Source organism: Stenella coeruleoalba (genome assembly GCF_951394435.1).
Source record: "Stenella coeruleoalba genome assembly, chromosome: 3".
Taxonomy (NCBI): domain Eukaryota; kingdom Metazoa; phylum Chordata; class Mammalia; order Artiodactyla; family Delphinidae; genus Stenella; species Stenella coeruleoalba.
The window spans coordinates 166,762,111-166,784,656 of NC_137148.1; the positions used below are offsets into that span (position 1 = coordinate 166,762,111).

Sequence of the window (22,546 nt, forward strand, 5' to 3'; positions counted from 1 at the left end):
GGGTCACAGATCCCTTTGAGGAGGATCAAAAGCAAGGGAGCCTCTCCCCCCAAAAATGCACAGAGAACCAACTACAGCGTCACAGCCACAGTCTACCAGGAGCACACAGACCTAATAGGCATTTTAGAAGTGTTGCCTCTGGCGAGGCTCCTCTGAGGTCCCAGCTATGGACTCTTGTTCCTCTACCCTTATGCAAGCGGCATATAATTTCAAGGGATCATGGGACAACCCCCTCCCAGGGGCCATCCAAGGACTTCGGGTTGAGAGCCTCAGCTCTGAGCTGCCTGAAGCCCCTCCCAGCCTCCACTCTCCATGGGAGCAGCCAAGTCTGGCCCAGGTCTGGCCCTCCAACCCCCCCTCCCCCCATCTGGGATGGGTATTTCTCCCGACGTCCTGGCAAACACACCACCTCCTCAGGTGCCTCCTCAGGCTCCCCAGGCAAGGAGCCTTGCCTGCCGCCAAGGGTTCTCTTGCCTCCCCCATTCTGCTAGATATGACCTGCTCCCAGAAGGCAGCACAGAATCACCTGAGTTCACACCATACTCCTCCTTCTGCCAAAAGGCCCTGCACGCCCACCTCACGCAGGCCCCCACACCTTATGCCTGTGCTTCCTGCCAGGTGCTGCTCACGACGCCGGCCACTTTCCACCCGTGATCTCACGTATGGGCCCAAACAACCCCAACGGGGGTACCAGGTCCTTAGTCCCTGCCTGAAACACGTGCGGCCCGGTGTGTTTCAGATTACAAACTCTTCAGATCTGAAGAAAGCTAACAAGGTTCAGATAACATGGATTATCCCCAGCAAACTATAGGAAACGTCCAGAACCGAGCACAGTCTTGCAGCCAAAAGCGGGAACGGTCATTCTAAACTGGATACCCAGAGATTACAGGGAGCCCCACATGGCAGCTCAGGGGGGAATTGTGCCCCAGTTTGGGTCAGGTTAGAGCTTGCTGTCAAATGAGTAAGAAGTTAGGTTTTCATACCTTTTAGACTTCCAAATTGCCAGTGAGGGCCTGTGGGCTACACAGGTGCAGGGAGAGGTGAGGAAGGGGAGGGGCTTCGGAGGTGGGCAGTGGGCGGGGCTCGGGACTGGAAGCCAGGTCAACTTGGACTGGGGTAACAAGCCCCCAGCTCCACGGGGCTCCAACTCAGCGGCCTAGAGAAAGGGATGGGGGACGAAGAAGGGTGTGGGCTAAGGGTAAGAAACATTTTCCCACCCCCGATGGAAACCTGGGTTCAGAGAAATGCCTCTCTATTTTAAGAAACAAACCACTGCACAGATCCCACATCCCGCAGAGCAACTAAACCCGTGCACCACAACTACTGCGCCTGCGCTCCAGAGCCCATGAGCCACAACTACTGAGTCTGCATGCCTTGAGCCCATGCTCCACAACAAGAGAATCCACTGCAATGAGAAGCCCGCGCACCGCAACGAAGAGTAGCCCCCACTCATCGCAACTAGAGAAAGGCTGCGCACAGCAACAAAGACCCAACGCAGCCAGAAATGAAATTAAAAAAAAAGAAAAGAAAGGAGACAAAGCGCTGCGAGTGAGAGGGCAAATGGCTCCTGGTGCGAGGCCTGTGCTGCAAGCAGCAAGCAGGGAAGGGACTCTAGCCATGTGGGGTGCCTGCCCCTTCTGAAGGCGGCACTGCCATCCAACTCAGCCTCGGGGTGTGAAGGCCCAGGACTGCCAGCCTTTCTGCTTTTTCAGAAGTACAAAGCCAGATTTTGATGTGAAATCCTCTGATTTTTAAAATACTGGGAGTCTCCTTTTAACCACACAGTGGAGCTAACCCTACAGGCAGGTCACTCACGACCCCTGGCCATGGGTCATGGCCTCTGCCATCTGCCCTTTGCCTTTGCCCTGGGCAGAATTCACCTTTTGTTCCATAACATGATTCCTGGCCTCTGACACGCTTCAGGGGCAGACTAAGGTGAAACTATTCGGTTACATTTCTGTTGCATTCTCTCGCCTGGAAGCTTCTGCAGGCTTCTCTCTCCTTGCTCCCGTCTACAGCGTAACCTGCTGCCAGAGTAATCTTCAGAAATACCATTCTTATCATGTTAGGCCCCCGTGAAAAATGGCAGGCCGCTCCTGACCGCATAAGGGAAAAGGCCCTGTCACTCGGGAAAGTGACCTGGGCCCAACCTTGTGACCCATCCTTTAGCTCCTCCAAGGGACCCTTTTGCTCCACACCAGGCTACTGTCCCCACCCCCCACTTGAGCATCTTTCCACAATCCAGGAGTATCCTTCCCAACACTGGTGGCTACATCCACATCCTACCTACTGTGGCCAAGGTGACTGTCTCCCAATGTCTGTTTTCCCTTTCTCCCACTGAAAGAGAAACCCCGAAATTAGCTGAGTACAGGGCTGCTCAGACTAAAGACTACATTTCCCAGGCTCCCTTGCAGCTAGTGGTGGCCATGTGACTGCATTCTAGCCAATGGGATGCAAGCAGAAGCACAGCCCTGGGAACCTTCCCTAACAGACACCTGGCAATGCTCTTGGCATCCTTTGTCCCTTTCTTTATCCTGCTGTCTGAAAACCAGGGTGTAATAGCTGGACTCCAGCCGCCATGTTGATCCATGATGACAAGACCCAAACCCCGGATGTGGGAGAGGGGTTAGCTGGAAGGACCTGGGTCCAAGGACGTCCTGGAGCAGAGCTTCCACACCAGCCCTGGTCTGCCAGCCTCCAAGGCTTCAGGACGAAAGCACAAGAAATGAATTGCCATCTTGTTTAAGCCATTGCCACTTTGGGTTTCTGTTATGCACAGATAAACTGAATCCTGACCACCCTTTTCCACTGAACCACTCTGCAGTGAGCAGAGGGTCCAACAGCTGTGAACTCCAAAGCCAGCTCTGCTGCCTGCCAGCCATGTTATTTGGTCAAGCCCTTTCACCCCTGCTTTTCCAGCAGTAAAATGGGAGTGGTGTGCCGACCTCCCAGAACTGTTCTAAAGACCAGTGGTAACACACAGCAAGGGCCACACCTATTAGTCTAACTGACCCACACAGTCCAGAAAGTGTACTCTATCTGGCCTGAGCAATCAGGACACTTCACAATCAAAACAAACAGATCTACACAAAGAAGGGCTTTTCAGTTTCTCTTAAGCTGTGGCAGATCTGCCAACCCTGGCTGGGGCTGAGTCCCCAAGTCCCCCCTCCTCCTGCCTGTTTCATTCATTTATCCCAGGGGTCTGCAAGCTTTTTCTGTCATGGGCCAGTAAGTAAACATCTTAGGTTTTGCAGGACTCTATGGTCTTGGTTGAATATTCTTCCTTGGGTTGTTTTTTTCTTTTTAATCAACACTTCAAAAATGTACAAACCGGGACTTCCCTGGTGGCTCAGTGGTTAAGAATCCACCTGCAGGCTTCCCTGGTGGTGCAGTGGTTGAGAGTCCGCCTGCCGATGAAGGGGACACGGGTTCGTGCCCCGGTCCGGGAAGATCCCACATGCTGCGGAGCAGCTGGGCCTGTGAGCCATGGCTGCTGAGCCTGTGTGTCCGGAGCCTGTGCTCCGCAACGGGAGAGGCCACAACAGTGAGAGGCCCGCATACCGCAAAAAAAGAATCTGCCTGCCAATGCAGGGGACACGGGTTCGAGCCCTGGTCCGGGAAGATCCCACATGCCACGGAGCAACTAAGCCCGTGCACCACAACTACTGGAGCCCACGCGCCTAGAGCCCGTGTTCCGCAACAGGAGAAGCCACCGCAATGAGAAGCCCGCGCACCGCAACGAAGAGTAGCCCCCACTCGCCGCAATTAGAGAAAGCCCGGGCACAGCAACGAAGACCCAACACAGCCAAAAATTAATTAATTAATTAATTAATTATTTTTAAAATGTACAAACCGCCCTTAGCTATCACCGGTTAAAAAATTGGCCACAGGCCCGATCAGGTCCACGGGCCATAGCTTGCCCACAGGCCCTGCTTTATATTATTATCCTTTCCCCAGCTGCCCCCAAAGTCAAGCATTTGAGTCTGTCAACACTGGTTTAAGCAGGGCCTGGCACACAGTAAGTGCTCAATAAATGACTGCAGCCAGCAGCAACTAGCAGGCACCACTGAAACGTGAATGCCTTTTGGTGTAACTTTCTGGGTCTTCCCCCCAGCTTGACACTGAATGTCCTCAAGGCTGGGTGGAGGACAAACTCTTCCAAACCCTCTCACTACCACCCCCCTGCCGCAGCTACCGGGGGTGTGGGCTACCAGGAGGGTGACTGAAGGAAGTCACAGGGTCCTGATTCCAGAACAGCAGGTCATGCTTCACCTTGCTTTTATAGAGGGTTTTTCTCTGGGGTTTCCACCCCTGGCACGTCCCCCACGAACTGAAATTTAGCCCTTCAGAGCCAGCCCTGCCGTACATCCCTTCCTAGCCAATGCAGCGGGGACAGGTCAGAGGACTGAAAGAGAAAAGCAGCACAGTCAGCTCCAGAAAGGCCGCCACGGGGCTGAGGAACTGAGAGTCTGTTCTGCTCGCCGCCCCACCGCCCCACGATGGGCTTTCCGAGGAGCTGCCTCCCTCCAAGGGGATGGCAGCCCATGTCCAAGGGCTCCAGAGCCTGTGCCAAAGCTTCCTCAAGGCCCGGGAAGCCAGCAACTCTGCCCAAGGAAAACGGCCCAGTTTCGGTAGTTGCCATTTAGCCAATCTCATGGACGCGGGCCAGGTTGACATCAACTGGCAAGAAGGGGTGGGGAGGGAATTCCCTGGTGGTCCAGAGGTTAGGACTCTGCACTTTCACTGCCGGGGGCCCAGGTTCGAACCCTGGTCAGGGAACTAAGATCCTGCAAGCCACGAGGCCAAAAAAAAAAAAAAAAAAGAAGGGGTGGGGGGGGTCACCATTCACTGCAGGGTGACTGGGACAGGATCTTCCTCAGCTGTCCTCTTTCCCACAGGGAGGGGGCAAACGTCAAGGAAAGGGGCTGGCTGTCCTGCTACCCACACCCATCTCCCAGTCCTGCTGCCTGAGACAGAGGTGGCAGCCCAGGGGCCCCCCTCCCATCTGCTGGGGGTGCAAGGCAGCTGGGCAGCCCCACAGCATAAGGGACTCCCTCCTAGAAAAGCCAGCTCTTCACCATTCCACGCCAGTAGCACCACGACTGATAACATCTATAGACAGATCTACCCTTCACCGCCGGACACCCTGCTCCACAACCCCGTGCTGCACCTCCCCCACATGCCCGGGACCCCAGTGGCACTATTCCCATCGCAGGTGAGGAAACGGAAGACGTGTACAGGTGTCGCTACAGGGCTGCTACAGGTGAAATGGCTAGTTCAAGGCCGCGTAGTTGGTGACTCACACCAGTCACACTCCACGTTCAGGACCCTCAGCTCCCAGATGTGAGACACTGGGAGGTTCGGGCGGATGTCTCGGTCGACCGCCCACCCGCCCCCACCCCAGCTCCACCCACAGAGGCGAATGCCCGGGATCTGGAATCACCAGTGGCTCGCAAGACCTCGCCTCACGAGGGACAGGTGAGCACAACAGGGTTCCTGAAGCCTTCTCACCTGGCCAAAGCATTCGGGTCCCAGAAGGGTCCAGGTTGGGAAATGCTGAAGCCAGGGACGAAGTTCATCCCGAGAGAAAGCCTAAAGCTCCCAGCAGCAGCGTGGTTCACCCCTAAGTCCCCCCAGTGGCTGGACCATCTCTGCCTTTTTCCAGGGGACCATCAGCCAGCCCTCCACACCCAGCAGGCCGGGCCTGATCTCTGATCCAGGACTTTGCACTCCCCCCGCAGACTTCTGAGAAGTTCTTCCCTGGAGGCCCGTGCTCCCCAGGCGGAGCTGGCTCAGGAACCAGGGCTGCCCCGCCCTGAGCAGTAACCCGACCAACTCTGAGGCCATCACCAGGCCTTTACCGGAGCAGGTGCTGCTTCCAAAGAAGAAGTGTTCGTTCATAGAGCAAACACGCTGTGCCACAGTCCTGTCATCACCTCCATTCTACCGTCGAGGAAACTGAGGCACAGAGACCCACAACTACCCTCAGGGCACCAGTCTAGCCCACGTAGTGGATGCCCCCCAAAATATGTCCAAGCCCTAACCCCCGGAACCTATGGATATGACTTTACTTAGAAAAAGGGTCTTTACAGACATAATTAAGGATCTAAGATAATCCTGGATTTAGGGTGGGCCCTAAATCCAGCAACAGGTGACCTTACAGGAAAAGGCACAGAGACACAGGGGAACAGCCATGTGAAGACAGAGGCAGAGACTGGATTTCTGTGGCCTCCAGCCAACCAACGCCTGGAGTCACTGGAAGCTGGAAGAGGCAAGAAAGGATCCTCCTCTAGAGCCTGTGGAGCTAGTGTGGCCCAGCCGACACCTTGATTTTGGACTTCTGCCCGTGAGCTATGAGAGAATACATTCCCGTTGGTTTAAGCCACCAAGTTTGTTACGGCAACCCTGGAAAACGAATACAACCAGCTGTGGCCAACTCCAGAACCCATACTTTCACACTCATACCTCACACTAATGTTACTTGAGCCTAAAGAGGAAAAAATTATTTCAGACCTCTGAGACTTTATCATCAGGGGTCTGAAATAATTTCAGACTGAGGCTCTCAGTTTGAGAAACATGGACTTTCTCCTCTTGACGATCGCTTCAGTTATGAATGACCTCTAAAAAGGGAAGTGTTCCCTTTGTAACTAGCAACAATTCCAAGTAGATCCACAAAACAAAAACACAGAAGTAAAAACTCTCCTGGAGAAACATGTAAAGAGAGACTATGTGTAGAGTACATGAGAACGCTCTGTATTATCTTCCTAGTAATTCTATCAATCTAAAACTGTTCTAAAATCAAGTTTATTTACCAAAGATAAACCACCTCCCCTGGAACTCCTTTGCGGATCAGCCCTGGAACCCTAGTTTGAGAAACACTGCCCTTCTTTGTTCTGTATCCCATTAATGCGAGTTGAATGAATGGCCATGCTTGTGATCTGGGGGATCCTGCTGAGCTTAAGTGTCTTTCCTGAGCTCCGATGCCCACCGAGGATACCCTTCTTTCTCCTCATCTGATCCAAGAAGACCCAGCTCTGCCCCAGCAAAAAGAGGTGCGACGCTGGGGACAGACGCACAGCTCCTTTATTTTGGGTTTTCCAAGTAGAGGTGTGGAGAGAATCCTGTGTGGGAACCAACTGCTCCACACACTTCCCTTCAGAAAATCCCCGTTCCCGAAGTGGCAAAAAACTCACACAGGCCAAAGCCAGTAGAGGCCCCCTCAGTGACTCCACAGAGCATCAGTGCAAGAAACCCGGAGAGACCAAGCTGAGTGTAACAGAATAACAAAATGTGAAGGAGGAGGTACTTCCCTGGTGGGGCAGTGGTTAAGAATCTGCCTGCCAACGCGAGGGACACGGGTTCGATCCCTGGTCTGGGAAGATCCCACATGCCGAGGAGCAACTAAGCCCATGCGCTACAACTACTGAGCCTGTGCTCTAGAGTCGGCGAGCCACAACTGCTGAGCCCACGTGCCACAACTACTGAAGCCCGCGCGCCTAGAGCCCAGCACTCTGCAACAAGAGAAGCCACCACAATGAGAAGCCCGCGCACCGAAACTAAGAGTAGCCCCCGCTCACCACAACTAGAGAAACCCCACGCGTAGCAATGAAGACCCAACACTGCCAACAATTAATTAATTAATTAATTAATTTTTAAATGTGAAGGAGGAATCGTGACCAGACAGAACTGATAAGAAAGAGTAACAAGAGAAAGAAAAAGGATGAACTACAAAGACGCGAGGTCCTTGGCAAACACATTTGTGATTTTTTTTTTTCCCACCTTAATGTCAGTTTTGAAACTAGCTTCAGAAAATGTAACCAGCTTCTCACATCCCCAGAAAGGAAGATCGGAGGTCCGTGGCCAGGGAGGAGTCCGTGTTACCTCTTACTTCGGAGCTGGGCATCCAGATAAGGGCCCTCCCCGTCCACGTTTCCACGAGGCGCACACACAGCAGCTCGCACCACCCTCGCAGGACCCCTCTCCCCAGATCTAGAAGTTTCCCACTCGGGGGTCCGGAACGCCAAGCCCTCCAGATGAGTGGCACAGGGTGCTCCAGGTCCCTCCAGACTGGGCACCACTTTCCAACCGTCCTTGGCAGTCCATAGGGTCCCCTGAGATAGCCAGAGGCTGCCCTCACTCCTCCCTCCTCCCCGCTAGAGCGGCCACACCCGCACACAGACTCCCACCTCTCCCACGCCCAGGCCCCCTCCCCTCCCACCCAGCCCCCCCCACCCCCGGCTTCCTCCGAATTCTTACTTTGCACTCTCGGCCCCCCACTTCCTGCCCACCCCCTCCCAATCTCAGGGCCCTCACTACTCCCCCATTTCCCGCTCGGGGCACCTCACCTCTGGCCACCACTCACGCCCTCTTTTCTCTTTCTGCCTCTTTGACACCGTTCCTCCACACCCCTCACTCGGGGGCCCCTCACATCCAGCTCCCTCGGCCCGGCCCCACGGAGCCCATACCAGGCCCCCAAGGATCAGGGCCCCTCACCCTCGGGACCCCGGTCCCCTCACCGCGGCTGCGTCCGGTCCACCCCGGGCCCCCCGCCCGTCCGGCCTCGTGCGCAGCCCCCGCGCGCAGCCCGGCCCTCGGCCCGGCCCTGGGGCCCCGCACTCACGGCTGTAGAGGGCGATGCCCGCCGCGTCCGGGCCGGCGCGCACCTCGAGGCGCAGCGCCTGCTGCTCCGCGTGCCGCTGGATCTCGCCGTTCGCGTCGCCGATGGTGAGGAGGCGGGCGCCGGGGAACACGGACACTGCCCCGCAGGGCCCCGTGACACCCGGGCCGGCCGCCCCTGCGCCGCCCACGCCCGGCCCCGCCGCCGCCGCCGCCGCCGTTCCTGCCATCTTAGATCCGGCTCCAGGCCCCGCCGCCGCCGCCGCCGCCGCCGCCGCGCCCGGGCCCAGGCCGCCGCCGCTGCCACCGCCGCCGCCGCCGCCGCCGCCGCCGCCGCCGCACAGGCCGAGGCCGAGGCCGAGCCAGGTAGCGCCGCCTGATGGCCACGCGCCGCCTCGCCGCCACCGCCGCTGCGGTCCAGCCCCGTGACGCAGCGCCCCCTGCCGGCGGCCCTGGGCTCTGGGAGGAAGCACGCTGGGGGGCGGGGCCGGCCCGGCCCCGCCTCGCCCCGCCCCGCCCCGCGCTAGCGGTCGCAGCTTTGTGAGGTGACTCCTTGGCCCAGGAACAGCGAGGGCGGGAGCGTACGTCAGAAGTGGTGCTCGGCCGCGCGGACACGCCCCTAGGGCTGGGCCCCGCCTCCAGCCCGGCGCGGCCCGAATGGCCGCGCTTTGTAAGGCGGTGCGGCTGCCCAGCTCGGAGCGCGCGTCAAAGGGCGGTGCTCGGCCGTGCGGACACACGCTGGAGCCCCGCCCCGCGCAAGCGGCCGTGCTGTGTGAGGTGGCTCCCCCAGCCAGGGGAACGGTGGCGGCGGGCCTGACGCCCGACAGTCTCTAACACGCCCCTGAGGGTGTGCTCTTCCCCTGGTCCCGCCCGGCTTTGTACGGCGGCTCACTGAGGGGCGGGGTCCAGCTGCGAAGAGGCCCCGCCCCTATACCGGTCCTGCTCCCCACCCCACCACTGGTCTCGCTTTGTGAATCTCTGGGTTCTTGGGGAGGGCCGGAGTGAGGGGCGGGGACAGGACGTAGGGACACGCCCCAGCCTGTGGCTCCACCCCCAGCGCGCCCTCTGGGAAAGCAGTTTGAGCATGGACTTGGCCTCTGCACGCCACATTTGCCCCCTCTCGGAGCACTCAACCTCTCCTTCTCTCTTCCCCATCATCTCCAGCCGCTTCCCCCAGTGCCCTCCTCCTCCATCCTTGGCCCTTCACTGTCTTCGCCCCCACAAAAAAATTCTTAGACCTCTCTTTTAGCCCCTTCCCCCCCACCCCAACTCACTCACCCTTCCCGCAGTGATGGCTGACCAGTGAATCCAGCAGATTAGGGCCTAGTGCCCCTTTCAATACACAGATACACACACCCATCTTCCCTCCAAGTCCCACCTCCACTGCTCCAAGGCCCCCATTCTCCTCCTCTTTGGTGGCTTCCAAAGGTGCTTGCTGCCGCCCGCTATCTCCAGCTGCCACTCTTCCCGGTACCTGCTTTTTTTTTTTTTAAGGCCCCACCGTGCCGCTTGCGGGATCTTAGTTTCTCGACCAGGGATCTAACACGTGCCGCCTGCATTGGGAAGGAGGAGTCTTAACCACTAATCCGGCGGGGAAGTCCCTGGACCTGCTCATTTACTACTCATTCTCCTCAAGCATTCCATCATTCCACCTCCTGTATTCACCAATGCAAGGACTTTAGCAGAGACCCCACATGGCACTGCCCCCTCCCTACACCCCCATGGGCCTCCCAATACACCACCCTGACTGCATGCAGTTGAGGGGTACTGCCCCCTCCCCCCCCACCCTGCAATCAGTGATTGGACCCCAGAGGTCCTGAGCTTGAAGGATTACACTCCACAGAGGCCTTGGGAACAGCTCCAAGCATTATAATTAATAACTTAGGCATGCCAGCAGGGCACATAGAATATAACCCCCAGGTACCCTATGCTCCAAAAACCCAAGTCAGGTGTAATTGGGTTTTTGCATGGGACAGTGTGCATGGTGTCCACACCATGCATGGGACGAAGGAAAGCGGAGGGGTGTGTGGAGAGCTCAGACTTCATAATGGCCTGGCTGAGGGATCCTAACAGCTCCTTCCGTGGTGGTCTGAAAAGCTGGCAATCCAGAGAGGCTTCCTGCTTTCTGTCCAGCCTCCAGGCAGATGCTTGCATCCCCTCTCCCACTCCTGCTCCTCTGCAAGGAAGGTCCCAAGGCCAGGGGGTCCCCTTCATTTCCTCTGTTCACTGCCCTGAGGAAGCAGCAGCGAGAAGTCCCCAACGTAGCTGGAGGGAACTGAGACCCTGCAAAGCCCAGCCAGCTCAAGGGGGAGGGCTGAACGGAGGGCACGCAGACAGAGGGAAGGGCTCCCCTAGCAGGCCCGGAATGTGCTGAATTCTGGGGGCTCAGGTGAGGATGACGTGGAGGTGGGCCTCTTCCGGGTCCCAGAGTTGCCAGGTGTCGCAGCAGAGCCTGAGGGAGCATCCTGGGTGGCTGCGTCTTCTTCTGAAGTCATTTTCTTTGTCCGTGGAGGAAAAATAGAGAACCGGGTGATTTGGGGTTTCAGGATCTCGGGTTGCCCCATGTTCTGAGCCCGAGACTCCCCCAGTCCATTGGGTCTCACCTCACCCCACACACACACAGCTTCAGCGCCCTGATCCTGCTGTCTGTCCTGCCTTCCTCTCTGCTGAATAGGGAACCAGACAGCCTGGGATCGAATCGCAGCTCCCCCTCTCCCTGATGAGGTGTGATGGCCCCCTTTGTGCCTCAGTTTCCCCTTTTGTACAATGGGGGAGAATGCCAACACCCCCCCCCGGGGGTGGCTACGACTCATAAATATGAACACTGTATGGCATAATTTCTTTGTAAAATCCGGAATAGGCAAATCCATCAAAGCAACAGAAAGTAGAATGGTGGGTGCCAGGGCCTGCAGTGGGGGTGAAACAGGGAGTTGGTGTTTAATAGGGACAGAGTTTTATTTTTTCTGGCCACACCATGCGGCTTGTGGAATCTTAGTTCCCCAACCAGGGACTGAACCCAGGCCACTGCAGTGAAAGTGCTGAGTCTTAACCACTGGACTGCCAGGGAAGTCCCGGGACAGGATTTGTTTTGCGAGATAATGTTCTGGGGATGATGGTGGTGACGGTTGTACAACAATATGAATACACTTAATGCCACAGAACTGTACACTGAAAAATGACTAAAATGGTAAATTTTATGTCTATTTTACAATGATTCTTTTTAAAAACTAGCAAAGATCACTAGAATTTACTGTTAAGGAAAAGAAGCATCGTTCATAACAGTGTGGCTAGCATGCTGTCATTTGTGTTAAAAAGAGTGAGGATATAGACTTGCTATTTTTGCCTTTGCTTGTATGTGCAGGAAGCTCCTAATGGTGATTTACCTGTACGTCTGTGTGCAGAGGGGGAGACCAGTGGGTGGAGAGGGATTAAGAAAGAGAAGAGAATTTTACTATGTATATAATTTTTACATTTGGATGTATTTCATAGTCAAAAAAAATTTAACTAAAAAAAATATATTTTTAAAGTCACCAGGACGGAAATAAGTTATTTTTCTCCTTCCTTTTCTCTGTTTTCCACCGTTTCATTTTAAATGCCTTAAAAAAAAAAAAAAAAAAAAAAAAGGGTGCGGGAGGGGGCGGGGGAGGCAGTAATCACCAGGCTAGTGCCTTGAGCGGTGTGACTTCTCACAGAAGGTTTCAGAACTTGCCCCGCCTGCCAGGCTTTTCTTAACAGCTCAGGATTTGTTCCCTGAGCTGCGATCTCAGAGGGCTGAACAGGCCGGTGCCAAGCCCCTTCCTTCCCACCATCTGTATACCAGTGACTGGGGTCCAGTCTCCATCTGCTCTGTGGCAGCACTGAGTGAGGTGACCTGTCTCTTGTCTCTCCGGAACTCCGCCACGCCTCCTTCTCCCTCGGCCCACTCATCCACTCCAAAATCAGTGCCGTGTTTCCCATCCCCTGAATCTACCTGACCTGCATCTGTTCGCTTCTTCCACCTCCGCTGCCAACACACTGGCCCAAACTACCCGCCACGTCTGGCGCCTGAACCATTGCCGGGTCCCCCAGCTCCCGTCCGTCCACGGTCCCCCACAGTCTATCCTTCACGAAGCCGCCAGAGGGCGCCCGTGAGCACATAGAGCACGTCAAGTCCCACCTCTGCCCTGAACCTTTCATGGCACACCCTTCACTTGGGGTCAAAGTCAAAGTTCCGCGCGGCGCCCCTCTCTACTCCTCACTCCGCTGCACCCCTACTGGGCCGTGCCAAGAACGTGTCCTGAGCCTGGATCAATCCTCCGCAGCTACCTCCTGCTTGTCGCTAATCCCAGAGACCTCCCGGATCTCCCACCTAAGTGAGCTTCCTGGTCACTCCTACCCCACATGGCATTGTCTGTCTCCCCCTGTAGAATTAAGAAGCTCTGAGGGATGAAGGGCCTCATCTTGTTCTTGTCCAGATGCCCAGGAAGGCTATGTTGAACCCATCCAAACCTCCCCCCACCCCCCTCCCCACCATGGTGCCCCGAGCAGACTGACTCCACCCCAGGCTCCCTGACTGAAGTCCCAAAGCGTCCACTTACACAGATGGAACTTCTGAGGCCGCCTCAAGGGGGACCACCTGCACCCCAGACCTGTACCCCTCTCTGCATGGAGAAGAGCTAGCTGCACATTTTCTTTTCTTTTTGTTTTTTTGGCCGGGCCATGCCGCACCAGGGATCAAACCTGGGCCCCCTGCAGTGCAAGTGTGGAGTCCCAACCACTGGACCACCAGGGAATTCCCCTAGCTGGACATTTTCTTGATCCATCGTGTCCAGGGGTCGGATATCTCTAATTTAGTAAACTAATAATAATAAGTACCCCAAGGCCATCACAAGATGCAGCTGTGTAGAAGAGTCCCATAGACCTGGGTGCAAATCCCAGCCAGGACACTGTGTGATCTGGCGGAGCAACACCCCTTGCTAAGCAGGGGGTGGGGAGTGGGGATGGGAATGAGGGTTGAGACCCTCCCCCTCGAAAGGGAGACGCATGTCTGGGACAGCTAAGCTGAAGTTCCCGAAACTGAACACAAAAGTAGGCTTTTCTTTATACCGGGAGCGAACCACAGTGTGCACCAGATTGTCACAAGGCTCCATGACCCCAAAGAAGCCACCAGGTCACCCTGAGTCCCTTGTCACCATTCTGAGTGCAAAGGCAGTGCTGACAACCAGGGGCCCGCCCACTGCCCCACGAAGGCCTGGACAACATGCCTACCTCCAATCCCCTGGCATCTTCCAGTGCCAACTCTCAGCTCACAAACAATCCCTGCTCAGTGATTCTGGGCTTTTCCCAGACCCCAGAAGCTCAGAGACAAACAGGTCAACCCAGCCTGGTGGTAGCCCCAAACCTCCCACGGTCATGACAGTCAGTAGAAAATCGGGACCGAGAAACAGGACGACTTACGGAGATGGTGAACAGGGAGTTATCGAAGGACATGTCTGCAACAGAAAGAGAAGACCAGGATGGGGGCCGGTTCAGATTTCCTGCTCACCGCCCTCCCCAGGCCCTCCCCGCAAGCCCACAGGCCCCAAGTCAACCATGAGGAAGGGCGTAAGGTCCATCACCCCTCATCCTCTTTGCCCCCTTCCAGCCCATTCTACAGGGTGCACTGTGCACAGCTACAAACTGAACTGTGTCCCTCCACTGCTCAGAACCCTCCCTCAGGGACCTCTGGCTGACCTCTGGGAAAATGGTGCCTTGTCTCACTTCCACTTTCCAGAACACCTCTCAGCTCCTCCCCCACCCTGGGTTGCCCGCTCTTCACCCAGCTACTCCCTGCTCGCCCCTATAGGTCTCTGATTCAACACCACTTCCTCTGGGGACTAGCTTCCTAGCCCAGACAGGGTCCGGCCCGCCATGGGCTGTTTCCCCACCGGAGTATGGGCTTGTGGACAGAAACCACCTCTGTCTTGGTTATCTTGGGAGACCCCAGACCTTAGCACATAGTCGGGATGCTCAATAAATACGTGAGACAGTGAAAGAAGTACAGAGAATGGAGTTTTCTCTGCTTGGAGCCCCTTCCTGGGCATCGCACTTCACAGGCTGGGTCCCTCTCCCCCCCCCCCAGCAGAACAGCACATTCTGGACCACAAGTGGGGCTCCATTTAAGGACGGTGCCAGGCACTGTGAAAGCCGGGTGCCCTGATGGTGGACAAGACAGATGCAGTTCCCCACCCCCTTGGAGCTGATGGTCCAGTGGTGGAGGCGAGTGTCACACACCCAAGCACGCAATGATTACTTAATTGTGTTTCTACTGAGGGGGTAAGAAGAACGACAGGGCTCTGGGGGCATGTAAGTAGAAAGAGTAGATCCTGCCTAGGAAGTCAGGGAAGGCTTCCCGAAGGAGGCGACCTTTAGACAGACCACAGGGAGGAAAAGTATTCTAGGCAGAGGGCAGAATGAGTGAAAGGCATGAGGATGGGGCAAGGAGAGGTAAGAGGTGAAAGATGTTCACACCAAAAAAAAAAAGGTGAACCTGGTCGGGAAACGGCAGGGGATGGGGGAGAAAGAGGGGAGCGTGTGTTCTCAACTCTAAGGGAAGTGAGCAGCTATAGAAGGGGCTCAGTAGCGAGTAGTGAGACCCGATGGCATTTTGAGGCAGTGACCCTACCCCGGTGAGGGACGGGAACAGGGAGGCACAGACCTGTGGTGGCGAAGTTAACCTGGGCCCAGAAGGATTCTCGCTCCCTGCAGAGGGTTTCAGGAGAAAGTGATGACTTGTCTCAGGCAGGAGGCTCGTTCCAGGTAGCCCTGGTCAAACTTGGCCCTTCCTCCCCACCCCACCTCCGCATCCTCCCTGAATCCCCTCAGATGGAAATTCTCTCGCAGGAGCCCCACAGCCAGGTGAAGTCAGGATTCCATCACCGGGGCTACTGCTAGTTCTCTGCCACTAGGCAGCACGGTGTCCACCCCTCTCTCAGAGGGGAGAAACCGAGGCTGGAGCCAGTAGATTCTGATGCCCAGGAACCAGGGCCACTGTCTACAGGCTACAAGTTGGGTGCTGCACAACCCCAGGGGGCGCCACTCGCCTCTCCCACAATTGTGGATTTCTAGAATGATTACTTAGCAAATTTTGGCAAATGGCCGTAAAGGGATGCGAGGAAGCCTCAGCTTCCTCATCTGTAAAATGGGGCCATTCCTAGGGCCTGCTTCCAGCGCTGCCACAAGGATCACGTGAGCTCAGGGTCCAGAGTCCCGCAGCACAATGCTGGGCACACCGTAGGCGCTTCCTGAATAGCACCTGTTTCTATTAAGCCAGCCTCCCACCAGAAGACGCTGTTTGGGGTGGAGCCCTGGAAGGACCCTTCTTCCCCCAGAACCCGGCCAGCTATCAGAGTCTTTAATGGCCATCAGGAACTCCTGCCTTGGGACTAAGTTTTCTTTCCCCAAAACCACCCTCTGAGGGTCTCCAGGGATGGTCTCACCGTTTCTTCTGCAAGTTTTTTACTTTAACTGGGAGAGAAAAAAAAGCGTTTGTTAGATTTTGGTCCTGGTTGCATCCTGGTTGCAAAAAGCCAAGAAACCAAAAGGCCCACATACATTTGTAGCCCAGCCTTTCCTTCTTCGCTGGCAAATTTCCCACTCAACAGGGGAGCTACTGAAGACACTTTTTCCCCCCCAATTTCATGATCAATGTAGGTTGGTAAAAACTTCAAACAAGGTATGAGCATGTAACATTGTTGGGTTTTTTGTTGTTGTTTTTTTAAGTCCACGCCATGTGGCTTGCAGGGTCTTAGTTCCCCGAGCAGTGATAGAACCCATGGCCCCTGCAGTGAAAGCACAGAGTCCAAACCACTGGACCACCAGGGGATTCCCGCTTAATTTTGTTTTTAAAGACTGAGTTCAGTGGTGCCAGGGGCTGTGGGAAGGGGGAACGGGGAGTCGGTGTTTAAAGGGGACAGTTACAGTTTGGGAAGATGAAAGAGTTCTGGAGATGGATGGTGGCGACGGTTGTACAACCAAGTGAATATACTTAGTGGTGCTGAACTGGACACTTAAAAAGGGTTAAAATGAAAAAAATTAAAAATTTAAAAATAATTTTTTTAAAAAAAGGAATTCCCAGGCGATCCACTTTCACTGCCAGGGCCCGGGTTTGATGCCTGGTCAGGGAACTAAGATCCCACGAGCTGCGCAGCGTGGCCAAAAAAATAATAATTTTTTAAAAAGGGTTAAAATGGTAAATTTTATGCCATGTATATTTTACAACAATTTATATATATATATATATATATATATATATATATATATATACACACATATACATGTATATATACATATATAAATTGCCCTTGCCCACCACCATCATTGAAATTCTGGAAGGTTCTTCACTGCTAGACCTTTGTAGTAAGGACTCCCAACCGTGCTCCTAAAAATGGGTATGAGTGGGAGTGCATACACAAGTTCTGGTGGGCCATGCTTTCTCTGCCTGCCGTTACCTTTCCTGACGACCAACGCAGTGGTCACCAGCCCAGCGAGGAGGAGGAAGGCTCCAGCCAGGCTCAAGGAGAGTGCCAGGATCCAGGTGGGCACTAGAGGAAGATGGGAAAAGAGAGATTGGGCAGGTCATGGAACTGTGGGGTTGCAGGGAGAAGGTGGGACTCCTGTCATTCCTCCATTTGGTTTGGGTGTTGCTAGACCCTGGGGATCTAGCAAACCTGTTTCTGGCCAATTAGCATATTCCCTCCCCCTGGCCAACCTGATTGGTTCAGGGAGGGGTATGTTGCCCAAGCTGAGCCAATGAAAGTAATTTCTGGACTTTGGCTAGACCACTGGGAAGAGAGGTTTACTCCTCAGGCCAGCGTTACAAAGCTGGTAGGATATACACCTGGGGCTCCAAGGTACAATTTTGACACCCTGAGAGGGAGGGCCTGCCTGAGAATAAGACACAGAAGAAAGCGGAGCTGAGAAGTGGCACATGATTCCTGACATCAGTGAGCACCTGGATCCAGCCATGCCTGAAGTCAGTGCTGTTCAGTGACCCAACAAATCCCCTTTTGTCGCTGAAGCCAATTTGAGTCAAGTTTTCAGTTACTTGTGGCCTGAAGAGTCCTGCTGGCTGGGTAATAGTGAGTCAGACAACATCCACTCCCAGCCACATGGTGGACCCTGAGGCCCACGTAGAGGTCAGCCACAAAAGCATGAAGCCCCAGCTCCAGTTAATGTCTCTGCAGAAGATTCGGCTGCCCCTCCCTGGAGAGAGAGGGAAGCCAGCAGGAGATGCCCTGATCCCAGTGGAGGTCAGGAACTAGCCCAGAGGGGAGGAGAGGCACACACTTAGTGTTCTCAGTGTTAGCCCTTGTCCATTCATTCACCTGGGGCAGGAGGGGTGTCACTTCCCCACTCTGAGACCACAGGACCAAGGTGAGAGAAGGGGGCCTTTGATTGTGGAACTTGAGGCCGGGGAAGGACACAGAGACTGTTCTGTCATCACAGCCGGTGGGCCTCTGCTGGCAACAAAGTTCTCTTTGCAGCAGGAAAATTCTGACTGATGGTGAAGCAGAGACTCCACCCAGAGGCTCCTCCTTCCCTCCGGCTCCTTGATCCAGAGCCCAGGCCCAGCCCCCTCTCCTGGAAAGACCAGAGGAAGACATCAGCCTTCCCAGGGCTTCTGTCTCAGACGAAAAGCCAGAGCCCTTGCTGCAGCCACAAAACCCTGCACAGTCCTCGTCGCCTCCCCCCTGCCCTCATCTCCCCCACCTTTCCCCCTTGCTCATTATGCTTCAGCCGTATGGGGCGCCTCTATGTCTCTCAAACACACCAGGCACGCTCCAGTCCCAGGGCCTTTGCACAGCCTGCTTCCTCTGCCTGGAACACTCCTGCCCCCGACACTCACGTGGCTGACTCTTCATCCTTCAGGTCTTTGCTCAAACGTTTCCTCCTCAGAGAGACCTTCCTTGGCCACTCTCCTCTCTATTTAAAATGACACCCTTGGGGGGCTTCCCTGGTGGCGCAGTGGTTGAGAGTCCGCCTGCCGATGCAGGGAACACGGGTTCGTGCCCCGGTCCGGGAAGATCCCACATGCCGCGGAGCGGCTGGGCCCGTGAGCCATGGCCGCTGAGCCTGCGCGTCCGGAGCCTGTGCTCCGCAGCGGGAGAGGCCACAACAGTGAGAGGCCCGCGTACCACAAAAAAAAAAAAAATGACACCCTTGGGAATTCCCTGGCAGTCCAGTGGTTAGGACTTGGCGCTTTCACTGCCAGGGCTATATTTCATCCCTGCCACTTTCCTTGTCCCCTGTTGGCAGACTGAATGTTTGCCAAACTCCTTATTTATTGTTTGTCCCCATCCCTCGGAATGTCAACTGTGAGACATCAGGGACTTTGTTTCATTCACTGCTGAACCTGCAGTGCCAAGGACAGTGCCTGGTACATAGCAGGGGCTCAAGGGAGGGTGCAGGAGAGCATGCAGGTTTAACGCCTGGATTTCAGGGAGGGTGAACGCATGCCAGGTTTAACGCTCTGCCACCTGCTGGCTGGGTGACCTGGGCCAGTCTCTTCATCTCTTGTGCCTCAGTTTCCTTATCTGGAAAATGGGGAGAATGGCTGTACCCATTGCATGGGGGTGACTGTGAGGATTAAACAAGGAAAAGTGAGAAAGTCCTGGCAAGTTGCAAGAGGTGGCTCGTCCTGTGATGACTTCCAGGTGGAGGGAACAGCACCTACAAAGCCTCGGAGGTGAGAAAATGGAGCCCGGGGCAGTGAGGAATGATGGAAGGGCCTTACCTGGGAAGGAGACGTGCATGGGCTCACTGAGGTTCGACAGTTGAGGCTGCCTGAGCTCGCCGAGCACGCCATACTGGCAGCGGAATGGTCCCCCTGGAACCTCCCTGCTGCCACCACTCAGGTTGAAGATGACCTCGAGCTGGTCCACGGGGGCCTGCAGGAGCTGCACCACCTCCTCCCCTTGATACAGTGTGAAATTCGCCCCCGGGAAATCCCTGGGGGCCATGCATGCGATGTGGATGGGGTCCTTCTGGCTGCTGGGATGTGGGGGCACCAGCATGATGGATGGCGCCGGGATAGCCAAGGAGCCTGCGAAGCAAGATAGGGGAGGCTGTCTGGGTGGTTAGAGCAGAGGTCAGCCTGGCTGTGTAGCCTTGGGCAAGTGGCTCACCCTATCTGGGCCTTGGCTTTCATGTACAACCGGAGGCTAGTCTTCCCTACCCTACTGTGATGTTGAAGGGGTAGAGTGCCCAGCACATGGTGAGAGATCGCTGCATTTGAGTCATTTTATTATAATAGCCGTGGATGTTACAGCAGCGCAATTATACTCGTACTGCTTCGATCAACAGAATTGACTACGTGCCAGGCCCTGTTTAGGTGCTGGGGATAGAGCAGCAGACGAGATAGACAGATAGAGGGACAGATAAGGTATGCGGACAGATAAGGTATGCCTGCCCCGGGGAGGGGTGGGGGCTGACTTTCTCAGGGAGACAAGGGTGGTAGGGTAGCCACAGAAGGCTTCCATGGAGACACGGCACAGGAAGAACTGGGGGCGAGCATTCCAGGCAGAGGGACAGTCTGGGGCAAAGGCCACAGGCTGGAAGGGATGCGGTGTGTTCAAGGAGCCTGGGTGGCAGGAGGGAGGGTGACCGAGGGGAGAAGGGGAGGGCAGAGGGGTTCTATCTTGTTTTCCAGGCTGTGGTGAAGAATATGATTTTGGGGCACGACTTCCTGCAGGAGGGACCAGTGTCTCCCCAGCTGCTCACAGGCTCCCGGGCAGAGTGCCTGGCTCAGGTGAGGTCGACACAAGCCTTCCCTTATCTAGCTTCCCTGCCCCACCCTCTGAGCCCCCAGCAGATCCTCCTGTTGCCCCAGCCCTGGAGGTAGGAGCCTGCAGAGGTCAAGTAGGGCTGAGTCATGGGGCATGGGCACTGCTGTCTCTGGTGGGCTGGCATTTCTGGTACCCTTGATGTGGGTGGGGATAATGAGACCTGACAAGAGAAATCCGTGCTCCTGGGGCATTTCCAAGGCTCTGGGGCAAATCGGTCAGGGCTCAGCTTCTCCAGCACCTGGTTTCTGCACACACACACCCTCCCTGCCACCCCCCAGCAGAGGCAAGGTTGGGGAGGTGGAGGGAGCGGAGCAGGGGTGGCACAGGGGCACCAGGCTCACCGGCTGCAAAGAGCAGGACGGTCCAGGGCATCTCTCCTCGCGCGTTTGGCCAGGAAATCTGGCTGAGACCAGCGCGGCCCACGGCTCACTGCCAGCTCCTCCTGTGAGGCCAGAGCAAGGAAAGAAGAACCAGGGCTGATTTAAGCCGAGTGTTTCCTCATTGGCAGGAAGTTGCACACACACACTTGGGCGCTGAAAGGGACTCTCTCCCCTCCCCACCCCTTCCATGCACGCACATCAGACCCTGGCACCTCACTGTTCCTTAGGGGCCAAGGTTCGGCAGATGGGAGGGGAAAAATGAATGAGATGGTCCAGTGCGTGGTTTTTTTTGTTTTTTGTTTTTCCCCTGAGAACTCCTGGGCATGAGGAAGCACAAGGAACATAGGTTTTTTGGGAAACCCAGGCCCAAGTCACAAAATGTGGCCCAACCAGTGCTGAAGTTGAAACATGTGGGGTGGAAGTTGGTAGGGCATGGTGGTTAGGGCTTGGCCTCTGTGACCTCAGGCAAGACAAGGTCCTTCTTGGAAGCCTCAGCTTGCTGCTCTGAAGAATGGGGCTAAGAGTAGTGGACACTAGCTCCAAAGAATTCATGTCATGAAGTGCAATGCCTAGTGTAGTGTGAGCGTTCCCAGTGTGAGGCCACAGGGGAGGAAAGCCTCAGGGGCTTCACCAACCAGGTGGAAGGAAACACTAGCTGCAGAACTGAGGAAATGACATTGTTTGCAGCATAAATTGCCTCCCGTTGATAGCCCAGAAACTTCCAAAGGTCTGTCTTACCAGATTTGCTTTGGTCTCCAAACATTTCTGGTCAAGTCCAGCAGGTAGGTCCACCTGGAGGTTTACACCCAGGAAGGATGTAAGCATGTAGTTGCCAAATACGAAAAAGGGCCATTAGCGTGGACTTTTTTTCTTTGGATACACAAAGCTCATTTCAACCTCAGGGCCTTTGCATGTGTTCCATCATCGCTGCCTGGAACACAATTCTATAGACCTGGTCAAATCCCACTTCTGCTTCAGGTCTCAGTTTAAGTGCCATTTTTAGGAAATCTTTCCAGATTCCTCTGGACTTAGAAAAATGCCTTTGCTGAAGCCTGCCATAGTACCTTGTAATTTTCTTTGATTCCAACTAGCATGCTTGTATTTTCATGTTTGTCCATTTCATCTAACTTATCAAACGTATTGCTATAAGCCTGTTCACTCTCCCTTGTTAGGCTTTTAATATCTGTGGGGTTTGTAGTGATGTCTCCTCTTTCATCCCTGATGATAGATATTTGTGTTTTTTCTCTTTTTTTCTTGATTAGCTTTGCTAGGGGTTAATCAGTTTTATTAATCTTTTCCAAGTACCAACTTTTGGCTTTGTTGTTTTCTCTATCTTCAGTTTTCTATTTCATTATTTTGTTCTTTCTTCCAGTTACCATGTGTTTAATTGGCTCTTCTTTTCCTAGCTTCTTTTTTTTAAAATTTATTATTTATTTTTTTGGCTGCATTGGGTCTTCACTGCTGCACGTGGGCTTTCTCTAGTTGCGGCGAGCGGGGGCTACTCTTCGTTGTGGTGCGCGGGCTTCTCATTGCAGTGGCTTCTCTTGTTGCGGAGCACGCGCTCTAGGCGTGCGGGCGTCAGTAGTTGTAGAGCACGGGCTCAGTAGTTGTGGCTTGCGGGCTCTAGAGCGCAGGCTCAGTAGTTGAGGCGCACAGGCTTAGTTGCTCTGCAGCATGTGGGATCTTCCTGGACCAGGGCTCAAATCCGTGTCCCCTGCATTGGCAGGCGGATTCTTAACCACTGCG

The 22,546-nt window shown here is 55.0% G+C and overlaps 2 protein-coding genes across 6 annotated transcripts in view; both read right to left on the bottom strand.

Moving 5' to 3' along the window:
- Window positions 1-8,865, bottom strand: part of CARM1 (coactivator associated arginine methyltransferase 1) — a 40,322-nt gene extending 31,457 nt beyond the window's left edge. For 4 of the 5 annotated variants that reach the window (XM_079915569.1, XM_079915568.1, XM_079915567.1 and 1 more), the window contains exon 1: window positions 8,621-8,865. In XM_079915569.1, coding sequence (XP_079771695.1) covers window positions 8,621-8,846 — 226 coding nt within the window. In that variant the 5' untranslated portion in view covers window positions 8,847-8,865. The remainder of the gene's footprint in view (window positions 1-8,620) is intronic. The other variant, XM_079915570.1, reaches the window with a different exon arrangement.
- A 1,614-nt stretch (window positions 8,866-10,479) lies between these two features.
- LOC307183300 (protein HIDE1) lies at window positions 10,480-20,792 on the bottom strand (the record flags this gene model as incomplete). Its single annotated transcript, XM_079915639.1, has 7 exons — window positions 10,480-11,114; window positions 14,053-14,087; window positions 15,293-15,336; window positions 16,074-16,101; window positions 17,085-17,177; window positions 19,370-19,678; window positions 20,762-20,792. 7 exons carry the CDS (start codon window positions 20,790-20,792, stop codon window positions 10,968-10,970), a joined length of 687 nt encoding a protein of 228 aa, XP_079771765.1. The 3' UTR covers window positions 10,480-10,967.
- Between the last annotated feature and the right edge of the window lie 1,754 nt (window positions 20,793-22,546).